The sequence below is a fragment of the Manis javanica genome, chromosome 8, assembly GCF_040802235.1.
Source record: "Manis javanica isolate MJ-LG chromosome 8, MJ_LKY, whole genome shotgun sequence".
Classification (NCBI taxonomy): domain Eukaryota; kingdom Metazoa; phylum Chordata; class Mammalia; order Pholidota; family Manidae; genus Manis; species Manis javanica.
The window spans coordinates 40037388-40056993 of NC_133163.1; the positions used below are offsets into that span (position 1 = coordinate 40037388).

The window sequence follows — 19606 nt, forward strand, 5'->3', positions numbered from 1 at the left end:
ACAGATTAAAAGTTAAGGGATGAAAAAAGGTATGTCATGCAAACAAAAGGAAGAAAAAAGCAGGTGTGGCAATACTAACATCAGACAAAATAGACTTCAGAACAAAGAAAGTAATAAGAAATGAAGAAGGACATTACATAATGGTAAAGGGCTCAGTCCAACAAGAGGATATAACCATTTTATATATATATATATGCACCCAATACAGGAGCACCAGCATATGTGAAACAAATACTCACAGAATTAAAGGAGGAAATAAAATGCAATGCATTCATTTTGGGAGACTTCAACACACCACTCACTCCAAAGGACAGATCCACCAGACAGAAAATAAGTAAGGACACAGAGGCACTGAACAGCACACTAGAACAGATGGACCTAACAGACATCTATAGAACTCTACATCCAAAAGCAACAGGATACACATTCTTCTCAAGTGCACATGGAACATTCTCCAGAATAGACCACATACTAGGCCACAAAAAGAGCCTCGGTAAATTCAAAAAGATTGAAATCCTACCAACCAACTTTTCAGACCTCAAAAGTATAAAACTAGAAATAAATTGTACAAAGAAAGCAAAAAGGCTCACAAACACATGGAGGCTTAACAACATGCTCCTAAATAATCAATGGATCAATGACCAAATTAAAATGGACATCCAGCAATATATGGAAACAAATGACAAGAACAACACAAAGCCCCAACTTTTGTGGGACGCAGCAACAGCAGTCTTAAGAGGAAAGTATATAGCAATCCAGGCATATTTAAAAAAAGAAGAACAATCCCAAACGAATAGTCTAATGTCACAATTATCAAAATTAGAAAAAGAAAACCAAATGAGGCCTAAGGTCAGCATAAGGAGGGACATAATAAAGATCAGAGAAGAAGTAAAGAAAATTGAGAAGATTAAAACAATAGAAAAAATCAATGAAACCAAGAGGTGGTTCTTCAAGAAAATAAACAAAATAGATAAGCCTCTAGCCAGACTTATTAAGAGAAAAAGAGAGTCAACACACATCAACAGAATCAGAAACGAGAAAGGAAAAATCACGATGAACCACACAGAAATACAAACAATTATTAGAGAATACTATGAAAACCTATATGCTAACAAGCTGGAAAACCTAGGTGAAATGGACAACTTCCTAGAAAAAGACAACCTTCCAAGACTGACCCAGAAAGAAACAGAAAATCTAAACAGACCAATTACCAGCAACAAAACTGAAGTGGTAATCAAAACACTACCCAAGAACAAAACCCCTGGGCCAGATGGATTAACCTTGGAATTTTATCAGACATACAGAGAAGATATAATACCCATTCTCCTCAAAGTTTTCCAAAAAATAGAAGAGGAGGGAATACTCCCAAACTCATTCTATGAAGCCAACATCACCCTAATAGCAAAACCAAGCAAAGACCCCACCAAAAAAGAAAACTACAGACCAATATCCCTGATGAACGTAGATGCATAAATAGTCAACAAAATATTAGCAAACTGAATTCAAAAATACATCAAAAGGATCATACACCATGACCAAGTGGGATTCATCCCAGGGATGCAAGGATGGTACAACATTCGAAAATCCATCAACATCATCCACCACATCAACAAAAAGAAGGACAAAAACCACATGATCATCTTGACAGATGCTGAAAAAGCATTTGACAGAACTCAACATCCATTCATGATAAAAACTCTCAACAAAGTGGGTATAGAGGAAAAGTACCTCAACATAATAAAGGCCATATATGACAAACCCACAGCAAACATCACACTGAACAGTGTGAAGCTGAAAGCTTTCCTCTGCGATCGGGAACAAGGCACGGATGCCCACTCTCCCCACTATTATTCAACATAGTACTAGAGGTCCTAGCCACGGCAATTAGACAAAACAAAGAAATACAAGGAATCCAGATTGGTAAAGAAGAAGTCAAACTGTCACTATTTGGAGATGATATGATATTGTACATAAAAAACCCTAAAGCCTCCACTCCAAAACTTCTAGAACTGATATCGGAATACAGCAAAGTTGCAAGATACAAAATAAGCACAGAGAAATCTGTGGCTTTCCTATACACTAACAATGAACTAATAGAAAGAGAAATCAGGAAGACAATTCCATTCACAACAGCATCAAAAAGAATAAAATACCTAGGAATAAACCTAACCAAGGAAGTGAAAGACCTATATCCTGAAAACTATAAGACATTCTTAAGAGAAATTAAAGGGGACACTAACAAATGGAAACTCATCGCATGCTCCTGGCTAGGAAGAGTTAATATCTTCAAAATGGCCATCCTGCCCAAAGCAATATACAGATTCGATGCAATCCCTATCAAATTACCAACAGCATTCTTCAATAAACTGGAACAAATAGTTCAAAAATTCATATGGAAACACCAAAGACCCCGAATAGCCAAAGCAATCCTGAGAAGGAAGAATAAAGTGGGGGGAATCTCACTCCCCAACTTCTAGCTCTACTACAAAGGCACAGTAATCAAGACAATTTGGTACTGGCACAAGAACAGAGCCACAGACCAGTGGAACAGAATAGAGACTCCAAACATTAACCCAAACATATATGGCCAATTAATATACGATAAAGGGGCCATGGACATACAATGGGGAAATGACAGTCTCTTCAACAGATGGTGCTGGCAAAACTGGACAGCTACATGTAAGAGAATGAAACTCGATCACTGTCTAACCCCGTACACAAAAGTAAATTCGAAATGGATCAGAGACTTGAACGTAAGTCATGAAACCATAAAACTCTTAGAAAAAAACATAGGCAAAATTCTCTTAGTCATAAACATGAGTGACCTCTTCTTGAACATATCTCCCCAGGCAAGGGAAACAAAAGCAAAAATGAACAAGTGGGACTATATCAAGCTGAAAAGCTTCTGTATAGCAAAGGACACCATGAATAGAACAAAAAGGTATCCTACAGTATGGGAGAATATATTCATAAATGACAGATCCGATAAACAGTTGACATCCAAAATATATAAAGAGCTCACACACCTCAACACACAAAAAGCAAATAATCCAATTAAAAAATGGGCAGAGGATCTGAATAGACAGTTGTCTAAAGAAGAAATTCAGATGGCCAACACACACATGAAAAGATGCTCCACATTGCTTGTCGTCAGAGAAATGCAAATTTAAACCACAATGAGATATCACCTCACACCAGTAAGGATGGCTACCATCCAAAAGACAAACAACAACAAATGTTGGCTAGGTTGTGAAGAAAGGGGGACCCTCCTACACTGCTGGTGGGAATGTAAATTAGTTCAGCCATTGTGGAAAGCAATATGGAGATGCCTCAGAATGCTCAAAATAGAAATAGCATTTGACCCAGCAATTCCACTTCAAGGAATTTACCCTAAGAATGCAGCACTCCAGTTTGAAAAAGACATATGCACCCCTATGTTTATCGCTGCACTGTTTACAATAGCCAAGATATGGAAGCAACCTAAATGTCCATCAGTGGATGAATGGATAAAGAAGATGTGGTACATACACACAATGGAATATTACTCAGCTATAAGAAAAAAACAGATCCTACCATTTGCAACAACATGGATGGAGCTAGAGGGTATTATGCTCAGTGAAATAAGCCAGGTGGAGAAAGACAAGTACCAAATGATATCACTCAAATCTGGAGTATAAGAACAAAGGAAAACTGAAGGAACAAAACAGCAGCAGAATCACAGAACCCAAGAATGGACTAACAGTTACCAAAGGGAAAGGGACTGGGGAGGATGGGTGGGAAGGGAGGGACAAGGGTGGGGAAAAATAAAGGGGGCATTACAATTAGCATGTATAGTGGGGGGTGGGCACGGGGAGGGCTGTGCAACACAGAGAAGACAAGTAGTGATTTTACAGCATCTTACTACGCTGATGGACAGTGACTGTGAAGGGGTATGTGGGGGGGACTTGGTGAAGGGGGAGGCCTAGTAAACATAATGTTCTTCATGTAATTGTAGATTAATGATACAAAAAAAAGGAATAATTAGTACAAATGTCCAACTTATTCTATGAGGTCAATGATATTCTGATATCTAAACCAAAGTTTTAACAAGAAAAGAAGGCTACAGATATATATATATATCAATCACACAAAAATTCTCAACAAAATACTAGCCAACTGAATCCAGCAACATATAAACAGGATTATACAACATGACCAAGTGGGATTTATTCTAGGAATGCAAAGTTGGCTTAACAATCAAAAAGTAATATGTTATACCATGTTAAGAGATTAAAGGACCAAAACCACAGGACCATTTCAGTAGATACAGAAAAATCATTTGAGAAAATCTAACACCCTTCACGATAAAAAGACTTACTTAGGAATAGAAAGGAACTTCACCAACCTGATAAAGAGCATCTATGAAACACTCTTACCTGATATCACACTTAATGGTAAAAGACTGACATCAACTTAATGGACAGAGATGGAAGGCTTTCCTCATAAGATGTCCATTCTTCCTGCTTCTATGCAACATTATACTGGATGTTCTAGCCAGGGCAATTAAGTAAGAAAGAGATGAAAGCCATCCGGATTGGAAAGAAAGAAGCAAACCTATCTCTACTACATCTAATTGGCAGATGACATTGGTAGACTGGCAGATCTTACATATAGAACATCCTAAACAATATGCTAAAAATCTTTTAGAATAAAGGAGTTCAGTGAGGTTTCAGGATATAGGGTTAACATTTAAAAATCAATTGAATTTTATGTTCCAGCAGTAACAAGCAAAACATGAATTAAGAAAACAATACATTTACAATATCATCAAAAAGAGTACTTAGGAACAAATTTTATAAAAGCATAAGACTTGTACACTGAAAATTTAAAAATGTTCAAATAAATAAATCCTAAATAAATGTAAAGACATCTCATGTCCATAAATGGGAAGAATTAGTATTTTTAAGATGGCAGTATACTCTCTAAATTGAGCTACAGATTTGATGCACTCTGTATCAAAGTCTCTGATGCCTCTTTACAAAATTGAAATGCTCAAACTGGTATTTATATGGTATTGCAAGGGTATCAGAACAGCCAAAACAGTCTTGGAAAAAAAAAACAAAGTCAGAGGCTCACACTTCCAATTTGAAAACCTACTACAAAGCTATAGTAATGAAGACAGTGTCATGCTAGCATAAGGATAGCCACACAGGTGAATGGAAAAGAACTAGAAGTCCAGAAGTAAACCTTACATTTGTTACTTGATTTTTGACAAGGGTGCCAAGAAAAATCTGAGGGAAGAATAGTTTTTTCAAAAAATGGTGTCGGACAATTGTATATCCATATACCAAAGAATGAATTTGGAACCCTACCTCACATCATATACAAAAATTAACTCAATGTAGATTACAGATCCAAATGTAAGAATTAAAATGCAAAATTCTTTAGAAAATATTGTAAATCTTCATGACTTCTGAATAGACAGTGTTTATTAGATCAGACACCAAAAATACAAATGACAAAAGAAAAAAATAAATGGTATATCAAAATTAAAAATTTTTTTGCTTCAAAGGACATTATCAAGAAAGTCAAAGAAAACATACAGAATATTAAATAAAATTCTGACTATCATAGATATGTCAAGGAACTTGTATCCAGGATATATAAAAAACCTATAACTCAACAATAAAGTCAATAAGCCAAATAAAAACGGGCAAAGGATTTGAACTAACATTTCTCAAAAACATAGAAATGGCCAATAAACATATGAAAAGATGCATCATTAGCATTCAGAGAAATTAAATGAAAATCACAGTGAGACAGCAGTTCACAATCTCTAGACGACTACAATGAAAAATTCAAATAACAAGCATTGGTTAGGATGTAGAGACGCTAGAATCATACATCGCTAGTGGTAATGCAAATGGTACAACCACTTTTGGAAGAAATTTTGGCACTACCTTGGCATGTTAAACACAGAGTTACTATATGATTGAAATTCTTGTCCTAGGCACACATACTCAAGAAAAATGAAAACATATGTCCATACAAAAACTTGTACATGAATGTTCATGGCAGCATTATTCATAATAGTCAAAAAGTGGAAACAACCTAAATATCCATCATCTGATGAATCAACCAAATATGATATACCCATATGATGAAAAATTATTTGGCAATAAAAAATAATATACTGACACATGCTACAACATGGACAAACCCTGAAAATATATTTATGAAAGAAGCCAGATGCAAAAGATCATGTTATTTAATTCTATTCATGTGAAATGTCCAGAATAGGCAAATCTAAAAAGATGGAAAATAGATGAATGATTGCTGGAGCTGGAGTGGGGGATGGATAGGACGGAGAAAGGGAATAGGGAATGACTATTAATGTGTATGAGGTTTCTTTTGGGGATGCTAAAAATTGTTCTAAAATTAGATTGCGGTGATGACTACAAAGTTCTGTTCAGCACTTAACTACACACTTTAAGTACATGATTTTATGGTATGTGAAATACATCTCAACAAAGCTGTTAAAAACTGTGTTTACCAGTAAGAGTCTGATTCCTGTATCCAGGCTTCTGTTCCACCATATATCTGTACTGGAGATCAACAAGTGCACTACTGATACAATGACTATTTCCAATAAAGCATTTTCTGTATTCTGCCATACCTGCAGTACACAAATTATCCATTTTATTAGGTAGAATTTATTATCTAAGTAAACTGTTGGAATAAACAAAATTACAATTAAACTCAGCAAGAGGAAAATACTATTACCATTCTAAAAGCTCTTGTGAATCCAATGGAGACAGACATAGAGTGGAACCCTTGTAAGGAACTGTCCAGTGAAAGAAATGCTATCATAGCAAAAGGTGACACTAAGACAAACAAAAAAGAGAGGCAAATATAATTAAGGCAAAGTAACCCCTTCTATCATATTTTATTTTGCTCAGTTATGAGTTTTTTGTGAGCAAAAACATTAAACTAAAAAAACTAATAATCCAAAACATGAAAGAACACTTGTATGCAATATAATATTACACAAATATAGACATTCCATAATATTTGTGTACACTTTCTAGAAATAACAAAAGGTTAACAAATTTTATCTTCCTACCTAGATTTAGCAAAATCCGTCGGACAACACCAATCTTCACAAGCCTTGTTTGCTTCTCAGAGAATAAAGTCACAGTTTGCATATCCTTGGGATAGAAAGGGTTTCGGAAAATTCCAAAGACGTAGACACTTTGAATTTCTCTAAGTATCCATAATATTACAAGTAATATCATCAAAATACAGCCAACAATGGCCTGGGGACTGTTTTTTGAAATCTGTGAGAAACCAGCGAAGTGATGTAACAAACTAGTTTCTAAGAGAGCCAAGACTAATATGATGATATAGAAAAGGCATTCCTTCCAAGTAAACTGTTTTTCTGAACCACTGGGTAAAGCCTCAGATTTGGTTCCAACTGTGTGTCTGATCACACTGTGTTTGAAGACAAGACTCAAGTCACTTAGGTTAAGACTCAGTAAGAACCCAAGGCCAGTCATAAAAAGAACCACACCAACACTGCTTGGAATGAAATACGATGTTACAGTTGTTCCAGCAGAAATGATGAATGTTATTAATAACCTGCAGAGAAGAAAAAGAAAAAAGATTTGCTTGAAAATAAAAAATCTTCAACTTAATGTAACTTTGATATTTAGGATAATTACCGAACATGGGTTGACACAGATGAGCCTCCAAGGCCGAACTCTAAAATCTGCTCCATTGCCCACAAGAAAAATGCATCAGGTGGAGGCAGAGTCCCAAGTGCCCACAGAAAGGGTAAAAATATGAACAAGATGTGTAAAATCTGATTCATTTGTCCTAGAGCTGGTATATTTACCATGAACCTGTAAGAAAAATAGAACACTTAAATCATAGTTATATATAGAAGAGGATCTTTCCAGGAAAAACGAAACACATACTCTGTCCCACCCAAACAAAAGAACACTTACAGAAAAGTCCTAGTCCCAACTTGCTCATAGAAGATCATTATAAGATCAACACATATAAATTGTAACCACTGTCTTTCCCAAGTACCAGAAAGTATTCCTACTCAATTGTGTATAAATTTGGCAGTTAGATGATATGTGGATTCAAATGTGGGGAGGAAGTAATTAAAAGTAATTTACTGAATGAAATTGAATTTAGGGATTTGTAGAATCAAACTGAGCCCAGGGCAAAAATATTTCTGCCTTAAATGTTTCAACTATGTCAGCAAAATCCTACCAAAGATGCTTTAGATCTAAAAATTTTTTTAATTTGAAATTGCAAGTAGCACTGGAAAAGCCAAAGCCTTACTGCAGTTCACACATTAGAAGCCAGCAAAGACAGAAAGCACTTCTCTTTCTTCTTCTCTCCTGTACTGGCTTACTACTTGCAGGTCCCAGAACTTAAAGTCAGTATCATTAGTATCAGAAATCAGCACCATTAGGTTATGCATGTGTCTCTATGAGTTAGCCTGAGAACAAATTATTAACTGTCTGAGATTCAAAAAATGTAAATGAACCTAGGACGTAATTTTAAATGCAAAGATGTATCACAGCAGGTATATAATTTGACTTCAGAAATTGAGATTTCATGTATCTCTGAAATAAAATACATAATATTCACATTTATAACATTGTTTCTATTTAATATAAACAGTGGTATTTGAGAACACAAACTTGCACAGAACAATCTCATAAATTGGAGATGGCTTCTATCTTAAGTAGAGAAACTGGTTCTTGGTGCAGCACTTACTAGTTAAATGTAACATCATTCAATCACTGCAAGTAATAAAAAACTTCAAAGCACCAAAGAATAAACATCAATATATTATAATTTTTTGGAATAAGGCTAACCAAATACTTTGCCTGGAAACTAGGAGCTCCAAAGACAACTTTCAAAAGAGAAAACGATATCTCAAAATTTATACCATAATTGTACTTGAATACCTGAGCTGTGAGGAATCAAAGTCAAGGAGAAAGACAACAATAATTCGGTATTAATTATCCACTTAAGTGTATGTTAACAGCCCAGAAGCAAATGTATAGCAACTATGGATATAATATGGCATAATGTGTGTTCACACAGATACCAGGAGTATGCCAGCTAACATACTCTGCCTCAATTGTATGTCCTTCAAATTTTTATAAGCAGATAATTGATGAATACAAGGTTAACAACATGATACTAAATTAAAAGACATATCTTTTGTAATATAATTTTAAAATTCATTTCATTCTGAGAAAAACCCTTAAATAATGGAATCAAACCACATACAATAAGCCACAGGAAGGTCAAGGAAAATATGCCTATTATGTAGTTTTTTTTTTAAGATAGCACTTTTCTTGCCAATATGCTCAAGTATACCATCATTTGTATAAAAATAATTAATACTCAAGAAATATTTTACCCACATTCAATTTTACCCCTCAAATCTCTTTTTCTTTTTAAACAAGCAAGGCACAGAAAAGTATTTATATACAGGAAATCTGTATAAATATAAGCACATGTAATTTAGACCAAACATCATGGTTACTTTCCTGTCTGCATGACTCAGCCCTAAATATGTGATTATTGTGGTTCTTTTATATGCAAAAATGTTTAAATTCTAATGTTTCTAATAATGCAACAGGAATTTTCTAGGGCAAAAATTCTAAGCCCTCAAGAAAAAAACCTTGTTTTGAATCCAGAAATAAAAACATTCCAGATTCTGTCACTCACTAAGATCCACATATCAAGTAAAAGGAATTCTATATAATGGCTAAAATGATATAAATATGCACTATTCATTCAATTTCTGAGTCTAGAACTAAGCACTGTAGATTAACATTTGCCTTTGATAAAAATGAACAGAAAAAGTCATTTAAAAGTATTAATACAAAACTGAATGAGGTAGAATAAAGAATGGAGAAAGAGAAAAGATTACTACATTGTGGCGCTCATCTCTTCAACCCTCACATTCTCTGAAATAAAGTTAATACAAAATTTGATATCTGACAACTGTCCAAATTTGGATAGTATATACACTTTACATTTATTTGCATTATTATACTTACTATATAGAGAGCATCTTGATTCTTTTGTTAATCAGAAGCTAAAAATTTCTAAAAGTGAAGTTGGAAGTAATTTTTCAACACAAACATGCCATTTTTTTCCATTAAAAACAGATTTGGGGACTGCTTTTGTCTTTAGTTGTAGTTTGAAAAAACTTTGTAAACTATTAAACTGTAAACACTGAAACTGTATTAAGTCCAACTAGAATGTAGTAAACTTTTTTATTTAGAAATAACTAATGCAGAAAGTCAAGATAATCGAATTATTGAGATTAAAAAAATATACTAAAGAACCTAGGACATAATTATAAATGCAAAGATGTGTTAAAGCAGTATGTAATTTCTGATTACAGAAACAGCACAGTGGGATAGTAACTCAAGAATCTATATTCTGAAAATAATGTTATAAACTTAAATCTTTTAAAAGGGATCAAATGTATACACATACATTCAAACTCAATTTTATTGCCAACTTTTCAAAATCGAGTATTTACCTATATTTTATAGGTAGTAAATAGTAGTGGTACTAAGAAACCAGTTACAAATGAATTTCCCATAAATTAATTCTCCCTCTACGTATTTGTAGGTGAAGAACTATAAGGGTATTACAGTATCCTCAACCCATAAACGTAGCACAATTAGAAGAGATTAAGACTTAAGGAATGGTAAATGGATACCTAAGAATAGGTCAGATTCATTACGCAAACTGGCTAAATATTTTTAAATGCTTTGTCTTATTTCGGGCTGCCATAACAAAATACCATCGACTAAGTGGTTTGAACAATAGACATTTATTTCTCATAGCTCTGGTAGCAGGAAGGCTGAAATTAGTGTGACATCACGGTCAGGTTCTAATGAGAACTCTTTCTGGCAGACAGACAGTCAACTTCTTGCTATATCCTCACATGAGAGAGGGAGAAATCAAATTCCCTGGTATCTCTTTTTTTAAAGACATAAATTCAATCAGACTAGGGTCACCCTGATGACCTAATTACCTCCCAAATACCATCACACTCGGGGGCAGGGCTTCAACACAGGAATTTTGTGGGGACACAGAGTTCACAACATTCCACCCCAGTCCTCCAAATGTATGTTCTTCTTTTATGCAAAACACATTCACTTCATCCCAACAGCCCCCAAAATCTGGACTCACTCCAGCATCAACTCTAAAGTCCAAAGTTTCATCTGAAGAGCATCTAAATCAAGCATAGGTGAAACCTGAGGTATGATCCATCCTGAGACAAAATTCCTCTCTAATTGTGAACCTGTGAAAGCAGACAAGTTATATGCTTCCAAAATACAGTAATGGGACAGGCATAGGATGGACATTCCCATTCCAAAAGGAGAAACAAGAAGGAAGGTGTGACAGGTCCTAAATAAATCCAAAACCTAGTAAGGCAAATTCCATTAATCTTAAGGCTGAATTATCCTCTTTGGTTCCACAGTTGGCCCCCAGTAGTACAAACAGCCCTAGAAGGGGAATCCTACCTCAATTCTCTGCAGGAGGTACCAACACCTGGGCTTCCAGCAGAGGCCTTCTAGCTTGTTGAAACCATGGTGGCAGCCCTGGTAATCTCTAAATCACTTGGGGGGTAATTTTTCCCTCTCTTTAAAGAATAGCACATGTTCACAGCCAAATAGTTCTGTCACTCCCGTCCTGTCAAATCTAAGAGGCTTCATTCATTCCAGCTTGTCTCCATCCCCTTTAGTTCAAACTAGCAGTATTTCTGCTCATATAATCCACATACTCTTCACGACTGCTAGTCCAGCCACACCACTGGTGTTCTTTTCAGAATATGGTTTCTCATTTTTTGCAATATTGATTGGCTGAAAATTTTCCAAATCTTCAGGTTCTGGTTCCTCTGGCTTAGCAATTCCTTCTTCAATTCATCTCTCTCTTTTCATATTTTACTATAAGCAGTCAGGAAGGTCAGGCTTTAACAATTTGCTTAGAAATCTCCTCTACTATATATCTAATTTCATCATTCTACCTCCCTCAACCCATTAGAAAACTGTTAAATCATGTTCTTTGCCACTTTATAGCAAGGATTACCTTTTCTCCAGTTTCTAGTAACATGTTCTCATTTCTATCTGAAACCTCACCAGAATGCTTTTAATGTCTATATTTTTAGCATGCACCCCAAACTCTTGCAGTCTCTATCCATTACCCAGTTCCAAAGCCACTTCTACACTTTTAGGTGTCTGTTATAGGAGCACCCTACCTCTTGGTATCAACTATCTCAGTCAGCTTGGGCTGCTGTAACCAAATACCACAGGCTGATGGCTTAAACTACAGACTGAAATTTATTTCTCACAGTTTTGGAGGCTGGAAGCCTGGAATCAGAGTGCCATCCTGATCAGGTTCTGATGAGAGCTCTCTTCTTAGTTTGCAGTCAGCTTCTCACTGTATCCTCACAGAGTAGAGAGAGAGAGAGCAAGCAAGCTCTGTTGTCTCTTCTTACACAGACAGTAACCCCATGAGATCAGGTCCCCACCTTCATTACCCTAATTATCTATCAAAGACCACCATTTCCAAATACAGTCTTGCCCGTTAGGACTTTACATATGAATCTGGGTAGGGGTGGGGGTTGGGACAGAAAAGCATTCAGTCGCTAACATGCCTGTACCTTTCTACCTGGACACAAATCTGTGAAAGAGAAAGCTGCAATCTCTAGAGGCAGAGAAAGAAAAGTCAAATTTAGAAAAGGCAAGCAAAAGGAGTTATCAAACAATTTTTTTTAATGCTGTTTTCTCTTTTCCTTATGTACCAAACTAATTTTAAAAATCAATATTCTGTCTATGTAGTTACTATAACAAAATTAAAAATGTTATTCTGTTCATCTTAAATTTCTCAGTCTGTACATATTATTTATATGTATAAATTTTAAATTCTTCACTTTCCCTTCACAGGAAAGTTCCACTTCTTTTCACAGGTTTCAGCCAGGCTGTCGTAAGATTCATAGCTCTTATTAAAGTAAGACACAGGATTGAGATTTTGCTTATTTATATTATCTTATAAAAGGTTTTCTTTTTACTCATCAATAAGATTTAATGACTGCTTCGGTATGATTGTTTAATAGAGGTTAATCCTAATATTAATCATCAAAACCCTATCACCATGGTTTGGTCTTGATGGCTTTCAATTCATATTCAATTTTTTAATACTAAGGAGTGCTCTTACTATTTCTGCTTAAAAACAAATCAAGTTATAAAATATTTGATAGCTTATTACCTGTGTGCAAGATCTACAGAAACAAAGAAAAAAATATACAGAGGTCTCATAAGAGGAGTGATTTCATAAGTATCCTGGGTTTGGAAAGTTGCAGTCTCTGTAGCTGTGTTTACAATTAATGAATATTCTCCTGTACATAATGTCATCCATCCAAAGATAAACAGTAGAACAGTGCCTCCTGCACTGCCATACAGCAAGGTTATTCTATACGGGAGCAGATACCATGTTCCAAGGCCACACACTAACCCTGCAAGAACAGAATGAAAAATTGTATTGGCTATATATTTTTTGCCAGGAATTAGAAATCTGATAGTCTCGGCACCAGCACAACTTGTAAATTCATGCTCGTCTTCCTCTGCTAAGATATCTGTGGTTAGCATTCTTTCTACTGTCACCGATTTGTTTCTGGCATATACACTTGTGAACTGGATGACCAATGCAGTGAAAAGCATTAGTCCCCCTGAAAGTGCTGCTGCGTAATAGTCTTCCAGGATGCCTAACTGGTACAAAAGTGTTCCTGTGCCACCCAAAACCCATGGCATCAGAAAAAGGATAATCTGATTAATGTATATATAAGGAGGGGCACAATAGCCTAATTTGAGTCGAGGGCCTCCAAGAAGAGTTTGTGGGAAGCGCTTCAGAAAGAAGTCCTGTTTGTAATCATTCAGCAGAGGCACATCTGGACTCATCCTTCTTGCTCAGGGTTACTCTGAAAGTTACATCCTTTTCTGTAATACAGCAGTTTCTAGGAAAAAGAAAAAAGTCAGTTTTTGAAAATGTCATACTTAAAATATGGTAAGAGAAACTCACATTTCTATTTTATCTCCTTAGCTCCTTCAAGGGCAGGATTTATAGCTTTACTTCTCTAGCCCTTCCCCACTGTCTGACACACACTTGGCCCTAAGCACTTGCTAGGTTATTTTTCCCTTGAAAGAAAATCACATTCATTATTAGTTTATTTGGAACTTAATATATGAAATGAGATATTAAAATAACTCACATTTTTAGATTCTGAGGTCAAAGGAAAGTTTAAAAAGCCAGTACTCTCTCAACTCAGATCTGTCGATGGTTTAATCATTCCTTTGTGAACTTTTGTTGTTTATTTTTAAACATTTTCTCTATTACAAGGGTCAGCAAGTTTTTCTGTAAAGGGCTAATAAATATTTTAGGCTTTGTGGACAATATGATCTCTGTTACAATGGCTAAACTTTGCTGTTGTAGCAAAAAAGCAGCCATAGATGACACATAAATAAATGGGTATGAGTGGCTGTGTTCCATTATTTACCCAGACAGGCTTTGGGCCAGATTTGTCCTGTGGGTCAGTTTGCCAACCTCCTGCTCTATAAAAGGATATTCTATCTAATTCCCTTGAATTTAAATGGAAATAGAAGGGGAATATGGAAATAGAAATACTAACTCTTGGACACATCAATGAGCAATTACAGTAATCTTAGGATTTTTCCGGTAATTTAAAAGTTGAACTCTGCTAAAATAGTAGCATTTTGATTGGCAGCTCAACATGCATTAGGGCAAACAATCAACTGGATATCAAAAGACTCCAGGTCTCAGAGTAAATGCTAATTATTAGCTACATTACCACAGACAAACTACTTCATGAATCAATTTTTAGCGTCTTTCTTGTCAGTTTCCAGAAACTCACCAGAACTATTAAAGCAAAAAACAGTAATAGCATGTGTATGCGTTAGTCTAGATTATTTTCATTTAAGGGCCACAAAAATTTAAGCATGATATAACATGGATTCTCTTCAAGTTTTCCTCTTCCTGGGATATATTCAGCAGCTATTCTGAAAAAGTTACCTGACGCAGATCAGCTAAAGAAGTATTACCTCAGGGATATGTTGGGCTACAAAAAAATGAACTTTAAAGCCACCTTCATTCACAAAGACACATGGATAGACCAACTTAATAAAACAGCTGGGAAATAAATCCACACATACATGGTCAAATATTTGACAAGGGAACCAAGGTGATTCACTGGGGAAAGGACGATCTTTGCAACAAATAGTGCTGGGAAAACTGGGTACCACATACCAGAGAATCAAGATAGACCCTGGCCTAATACCATACACAGAAATCAACTCAAAATGGATCAAGGATCTAAGTGTCAGACCTAAAGCAGTAGAACTCTTAGAAGACACTGGATTCGACAATGACTTCTTAGATACACCACCAAAGGTATAGGTAACAAAAGAAAAAAGTCGGACTTCGTGAAAACTTTGAAATTGTGTATATCAAAAGGTACTATCAACAGAGTGAAAATGCAACCCACAGAATGGGAGGAGATACTTGCAAATCACATATCTGATAAGGGACAGATTTTCAGAAAAGACAGAACTTCTAAAACTCAACAACAAAAAACCAACCCAATCACAAATTGACAAAAGACTTGAATAGACATTTCTCCAAAAAAGATACACAAATGGAAATAGACACATGAAAAGATGGTCCACATCACTAATCTTTAAGGGAATGCAACTCAAAACTATCACCACACCACCTCACACCGATTAGGATGACTACTACACAACAAAACAAAACAGAAAGCAAGTGTTGGCAGTAATGTGGGACAAAGGGAACCCTTGTGGTGGGAATATAAAATAGTATAACCATTGTGGAAAACACTATGATAGTTCCTCAAAAAACTGAAAATCAATTACCATATGATCTAGGATTTTCTGTTCTGGATATATACCCCAAAGAATGAAAGAAGGTTCTCAAAGAGATATTTATATACTCATTTTCATAGTAGTATTATTCACAATAACTAAAAGATGGAACTCAAGTGTCCATCAAGGAATAAGCTTGGACTCAGTAACAGAATTATGACCTCACAGCACCTCTTGTTACACTGTTAGGAAGTTCTTAAAACTATAAACACCACCACTTTGTATCTTACAGCCGTTGATCTTAATTGTACACAGAACAAGTCACAGCTCTTACTCATATGACAGCCCTACAAGAACTCACAAAATACCAGAACTGCAGGGCCAAATGAAACCTTAGTCACTGATGGTCTCGAAATAAAGACTGCCTCCTACCTCTCTGAGTGAGCTCATGACCTATACTGACGTCAGGCTCACCATACTCTATTTTCATATGATTATTCTGTAGTGGCCACAGAGTAAACAAGGGCACATTCCTGTGAGAGGGGTTAAACATTCTCATTTCAATTATCTAGGGAAGATACAATCAGACAGGTAAAAGAACTTGGATGGATGGCCTGGGCTTTTTGAAATCCGGATGTGTCTGAAATTTCCCCAGGAAGACAGGTAAATACTGGCTCCTCCTGCTCCACTGACACAATCCAGGAATAAGGTAAAGATGGCTCACTAAGTAAGGAAGCCAGGTACAGTAATCAAAACAGTATGTACTGACACAAGAAGACCTATAGATCAGTGAAACAGAATAAAGAGCCCAGATATAAGGTCACTTAATAAACAATAAAGGAGCCACTGATACATAATGGGGAAAAGACAGTCTCTTCATAACTGGTGTTGGCAAAACTGGACAGCTACATGCAAGAGAATGAAACTGGATTACCACCTAACTCCATACACAAAAGTAAACTCAAAATGGATCAAAGACCTAAATGTAAGACATGAAACCATAAAACTCTTAGAAGAAAACACAAGCAAAAATCTCTTGAACATAAGCATGAACAATTTTTTCCTGGACACTTATCCTCAGGCAAGGGAAACAAAAGCAAAAATAAACAAGTGACTACATCAAACTAAAAAGCTTCTGTACAGCAAAGGATACCATCAGCAGCTGCATGATTTTACTTATTTGTGGAATCTAAAAACAAAATGAACAGAACAGCAGTAGAATGAGAAGTGACTGGTGATTACCATGGGGGAGGAGTTGGGAGGGTAAGGGGAATAAAAAGGCACAGAAAGTCTCAGTCATAATATAAGTTGGTCTTAGGGATGGTAGTACAGCACAGAGAATACAGCCAATGATTCCATGACTTCTATTTTGACAGATAATAACTCACTAGTGGGGGTGAGGATTTAATAACATGGGTAATTTGAAACACTGTATTATATACTTGAAACCAATATAAAATTATATATCAACAATACTTCAATTAAAAAAAAGAAAGAAAGAAAGCCAGGGTGGGGAGAGGGGAAAGCCAGAAACTGAAGATACTTTATAAAAATCAGATTATCTAGCTGCATATTACTACTCATACTCATTTACCTTTAAAAGTTTAGTACTGAGTCTTCTGTAAAGTTTAGTTGAAATGTCCCCACCCATTCAATGGAATACTCTGATTATAGCCCAAGCAGTGGAATAGTCTAAAGATCTATTGTTGATGTGGAAATGTAGAAAGATGACCATGATATGATGAAAAGTAAAATAAAGACACTGATGACCCCATCTGTATTAAAAAAAAAAGGAGTACCAATACATGTGTGTATATATGGTATACAGTCTGTGTAAAGTTTCAGGGCATCACACTAGGCTGTTTTCTGTGTGTGTGTCTATGTATTTTACATATAATATTTTGACACCTCTTCAAATTATCAAACATCTTCTAGAACTCTTGATCCCATGCCCCACAAACACATTTCTAGGTGCCTCTGTTCTTGTTCTCTCCTTTGTTGAAGATGGCCTCTCCTCCCTTCCCTAATTATAATCTTTGTCAACTTTCGAGATTCAGTCTAATCCTTTCTGACAATTTCCCAAAGCACTTGGGCCAAACTGTGCCTCCCTTCTCTCTGTGTATCAGAAACATTACATGTTCATACTATTCATCTTGTAACATGTATCAACATAGGGCACTTCTTCATGTGTCATTATCTATATATTTTCTCTACTAAGTTATTTGTGAGCTGGGCCCAATCTTTAGATACTTTTGATTCTCCATAATCAGCAGAATACCATGGCATGGAAAGGCATGTAATACATTAATGCTCTGGCCTCAATGATTAAAATCAGAAACCATTAAATATTACTGTTTAAAAAGGAAATTTTGAAAACTACTTCTGGCATAGCCTGTGCTACTCAAAACAGGAAGCCTATAAATTCTTTATTCCCAGTTTTTAAATGTTTGGGAAGTATCTTCATTTATTTTTATTATGGAACAAACAATGACATCTACTGTTAGTATTACTGGCTCAGAGAAGATTCTGTCTAGAGCAGTATATCCCAAAGAAATACAGGAGCCAATGGGCTGAGGGACAAACACCGCTGGTTTTCTCCCATGGAGAAGGAAACAGCCAGAGGACTTTAGCATGTCAGCAGTCCAGTTTTAATTTGCTCTGTCTCCTTCACAGGAAGGAGGAGCTTGTTCATGGTAGGAGAGAAAAGCAGATAAAGAACACAAGGCACAAAAGGCCAAATAAAGCAGGAGCAGTCAGTAATGAGGTGAGACAAGATCAAGCATGGAGAGAATATAAATTCCGTCAAGAAGCCTCGGAAAGCATGGGGAAGGACACTGAAATGGAGATTTATTTTAATGGGATAGTAAAAGAAATGCTGAAGGATTTGGGATTTGTTCCAGTGTTTCTTGAAAAGGGGTCTATGGTCAAAGATATTGGAGAAATGACACCCAAGACTATCATTTTGAAGACTCACAATGGGTATCAGCAAACTAAAGACTTTGAGACATCTTTGAAGTTAAAAAAAAGTAACCACGCAAATCTGCTTAAAATGTATCGAGTTTCTTAAACTTATTTGACCACAGACCTCATTTTTTCCACAGTATCCAGTAACAGATCACTTGTGTAGTGTTTTATGTAAACTACTTTGAGAAATAGATTGACCTAGGCTTTAATCAGAACCTTAAAGATTTAGCTAAGTCAAGGAGAATTAAAAAGACATACCAGTCAAGGAAGAATGTCATGAACAAAGGTACAGAAGGAAAAAACTATGAGGGAAAATTCACAGGTAGCAAGTTCTATATCACATTGCTAAAAAACTGACTTAAAGTGTATTTTTCCTACTATCTTAAAGATAAAAGAGGACTACATGACAAATACTGGATATTCACTAAGGCAAAAATTATGATAAATTGGTACTGTTTGACTTTTAATTATAGATCCTGGAATATTAAAAAAATATTTTCTTTGTTGGAAGCAACAGTCACATGTACATGGAGAAATCTTCTAAATCTTCATCTGTATTACTAGCATGGAAAATAAAATCACAACAATTAAAACTTACTCCCTGAATGTGAGAGAAGTTGACATAAATTCTGAAAGAGTGTCAATTCCCAGCTGGATTGATGTATCCATATAGCAGCTACCTCCAACATGTTAAAAATGAAAAATGGCTCAAG

The 19606-nt window shown here is 35.7% G+C and overlaps 1 protein-coding gene across 2 annotated transcripts in view; it reads right to left on the reverse strand.

Moving 5' to 3' along the window:
• PCNX4 (pecanex 4) overlaps window positions 1-19606 on the reverse strand; it is a 65961-nt gene that overhangs the window by 41825 nt on the left and 4530 nt on the right. The window contains exons 2-6 of one of the 2 annotated variants that reach the window (XM_037006866.2): window positions 13303-14047; window positions 7701-7880; window positions 7103-7617; window positions 6763-6863; window positions 6533-6655 (exon numbers count right to left, since the gene is read on the reverse strand). In XM_037006866.2, coding sequence (XP_036862761.1) covers window positions 6533-6655; window positions 6763-6863; window positions 7103-7617; window positions 7701-7880; window positions 13303-13991 — 1608 coding nt within the window. In that variant the 5' untranslated portion in view covers window positions 13992-14047. Of the gene's footprint in view, window positions 1-6532; window positions 6656-6762; window positions 6864-7102; window positions 7618-7700; window positions 7881-11558; window positions 14048-19606 lie in introns of those variants that run through there. The other variant, XM_037006875.2, reaches the window with a different exon arrangement.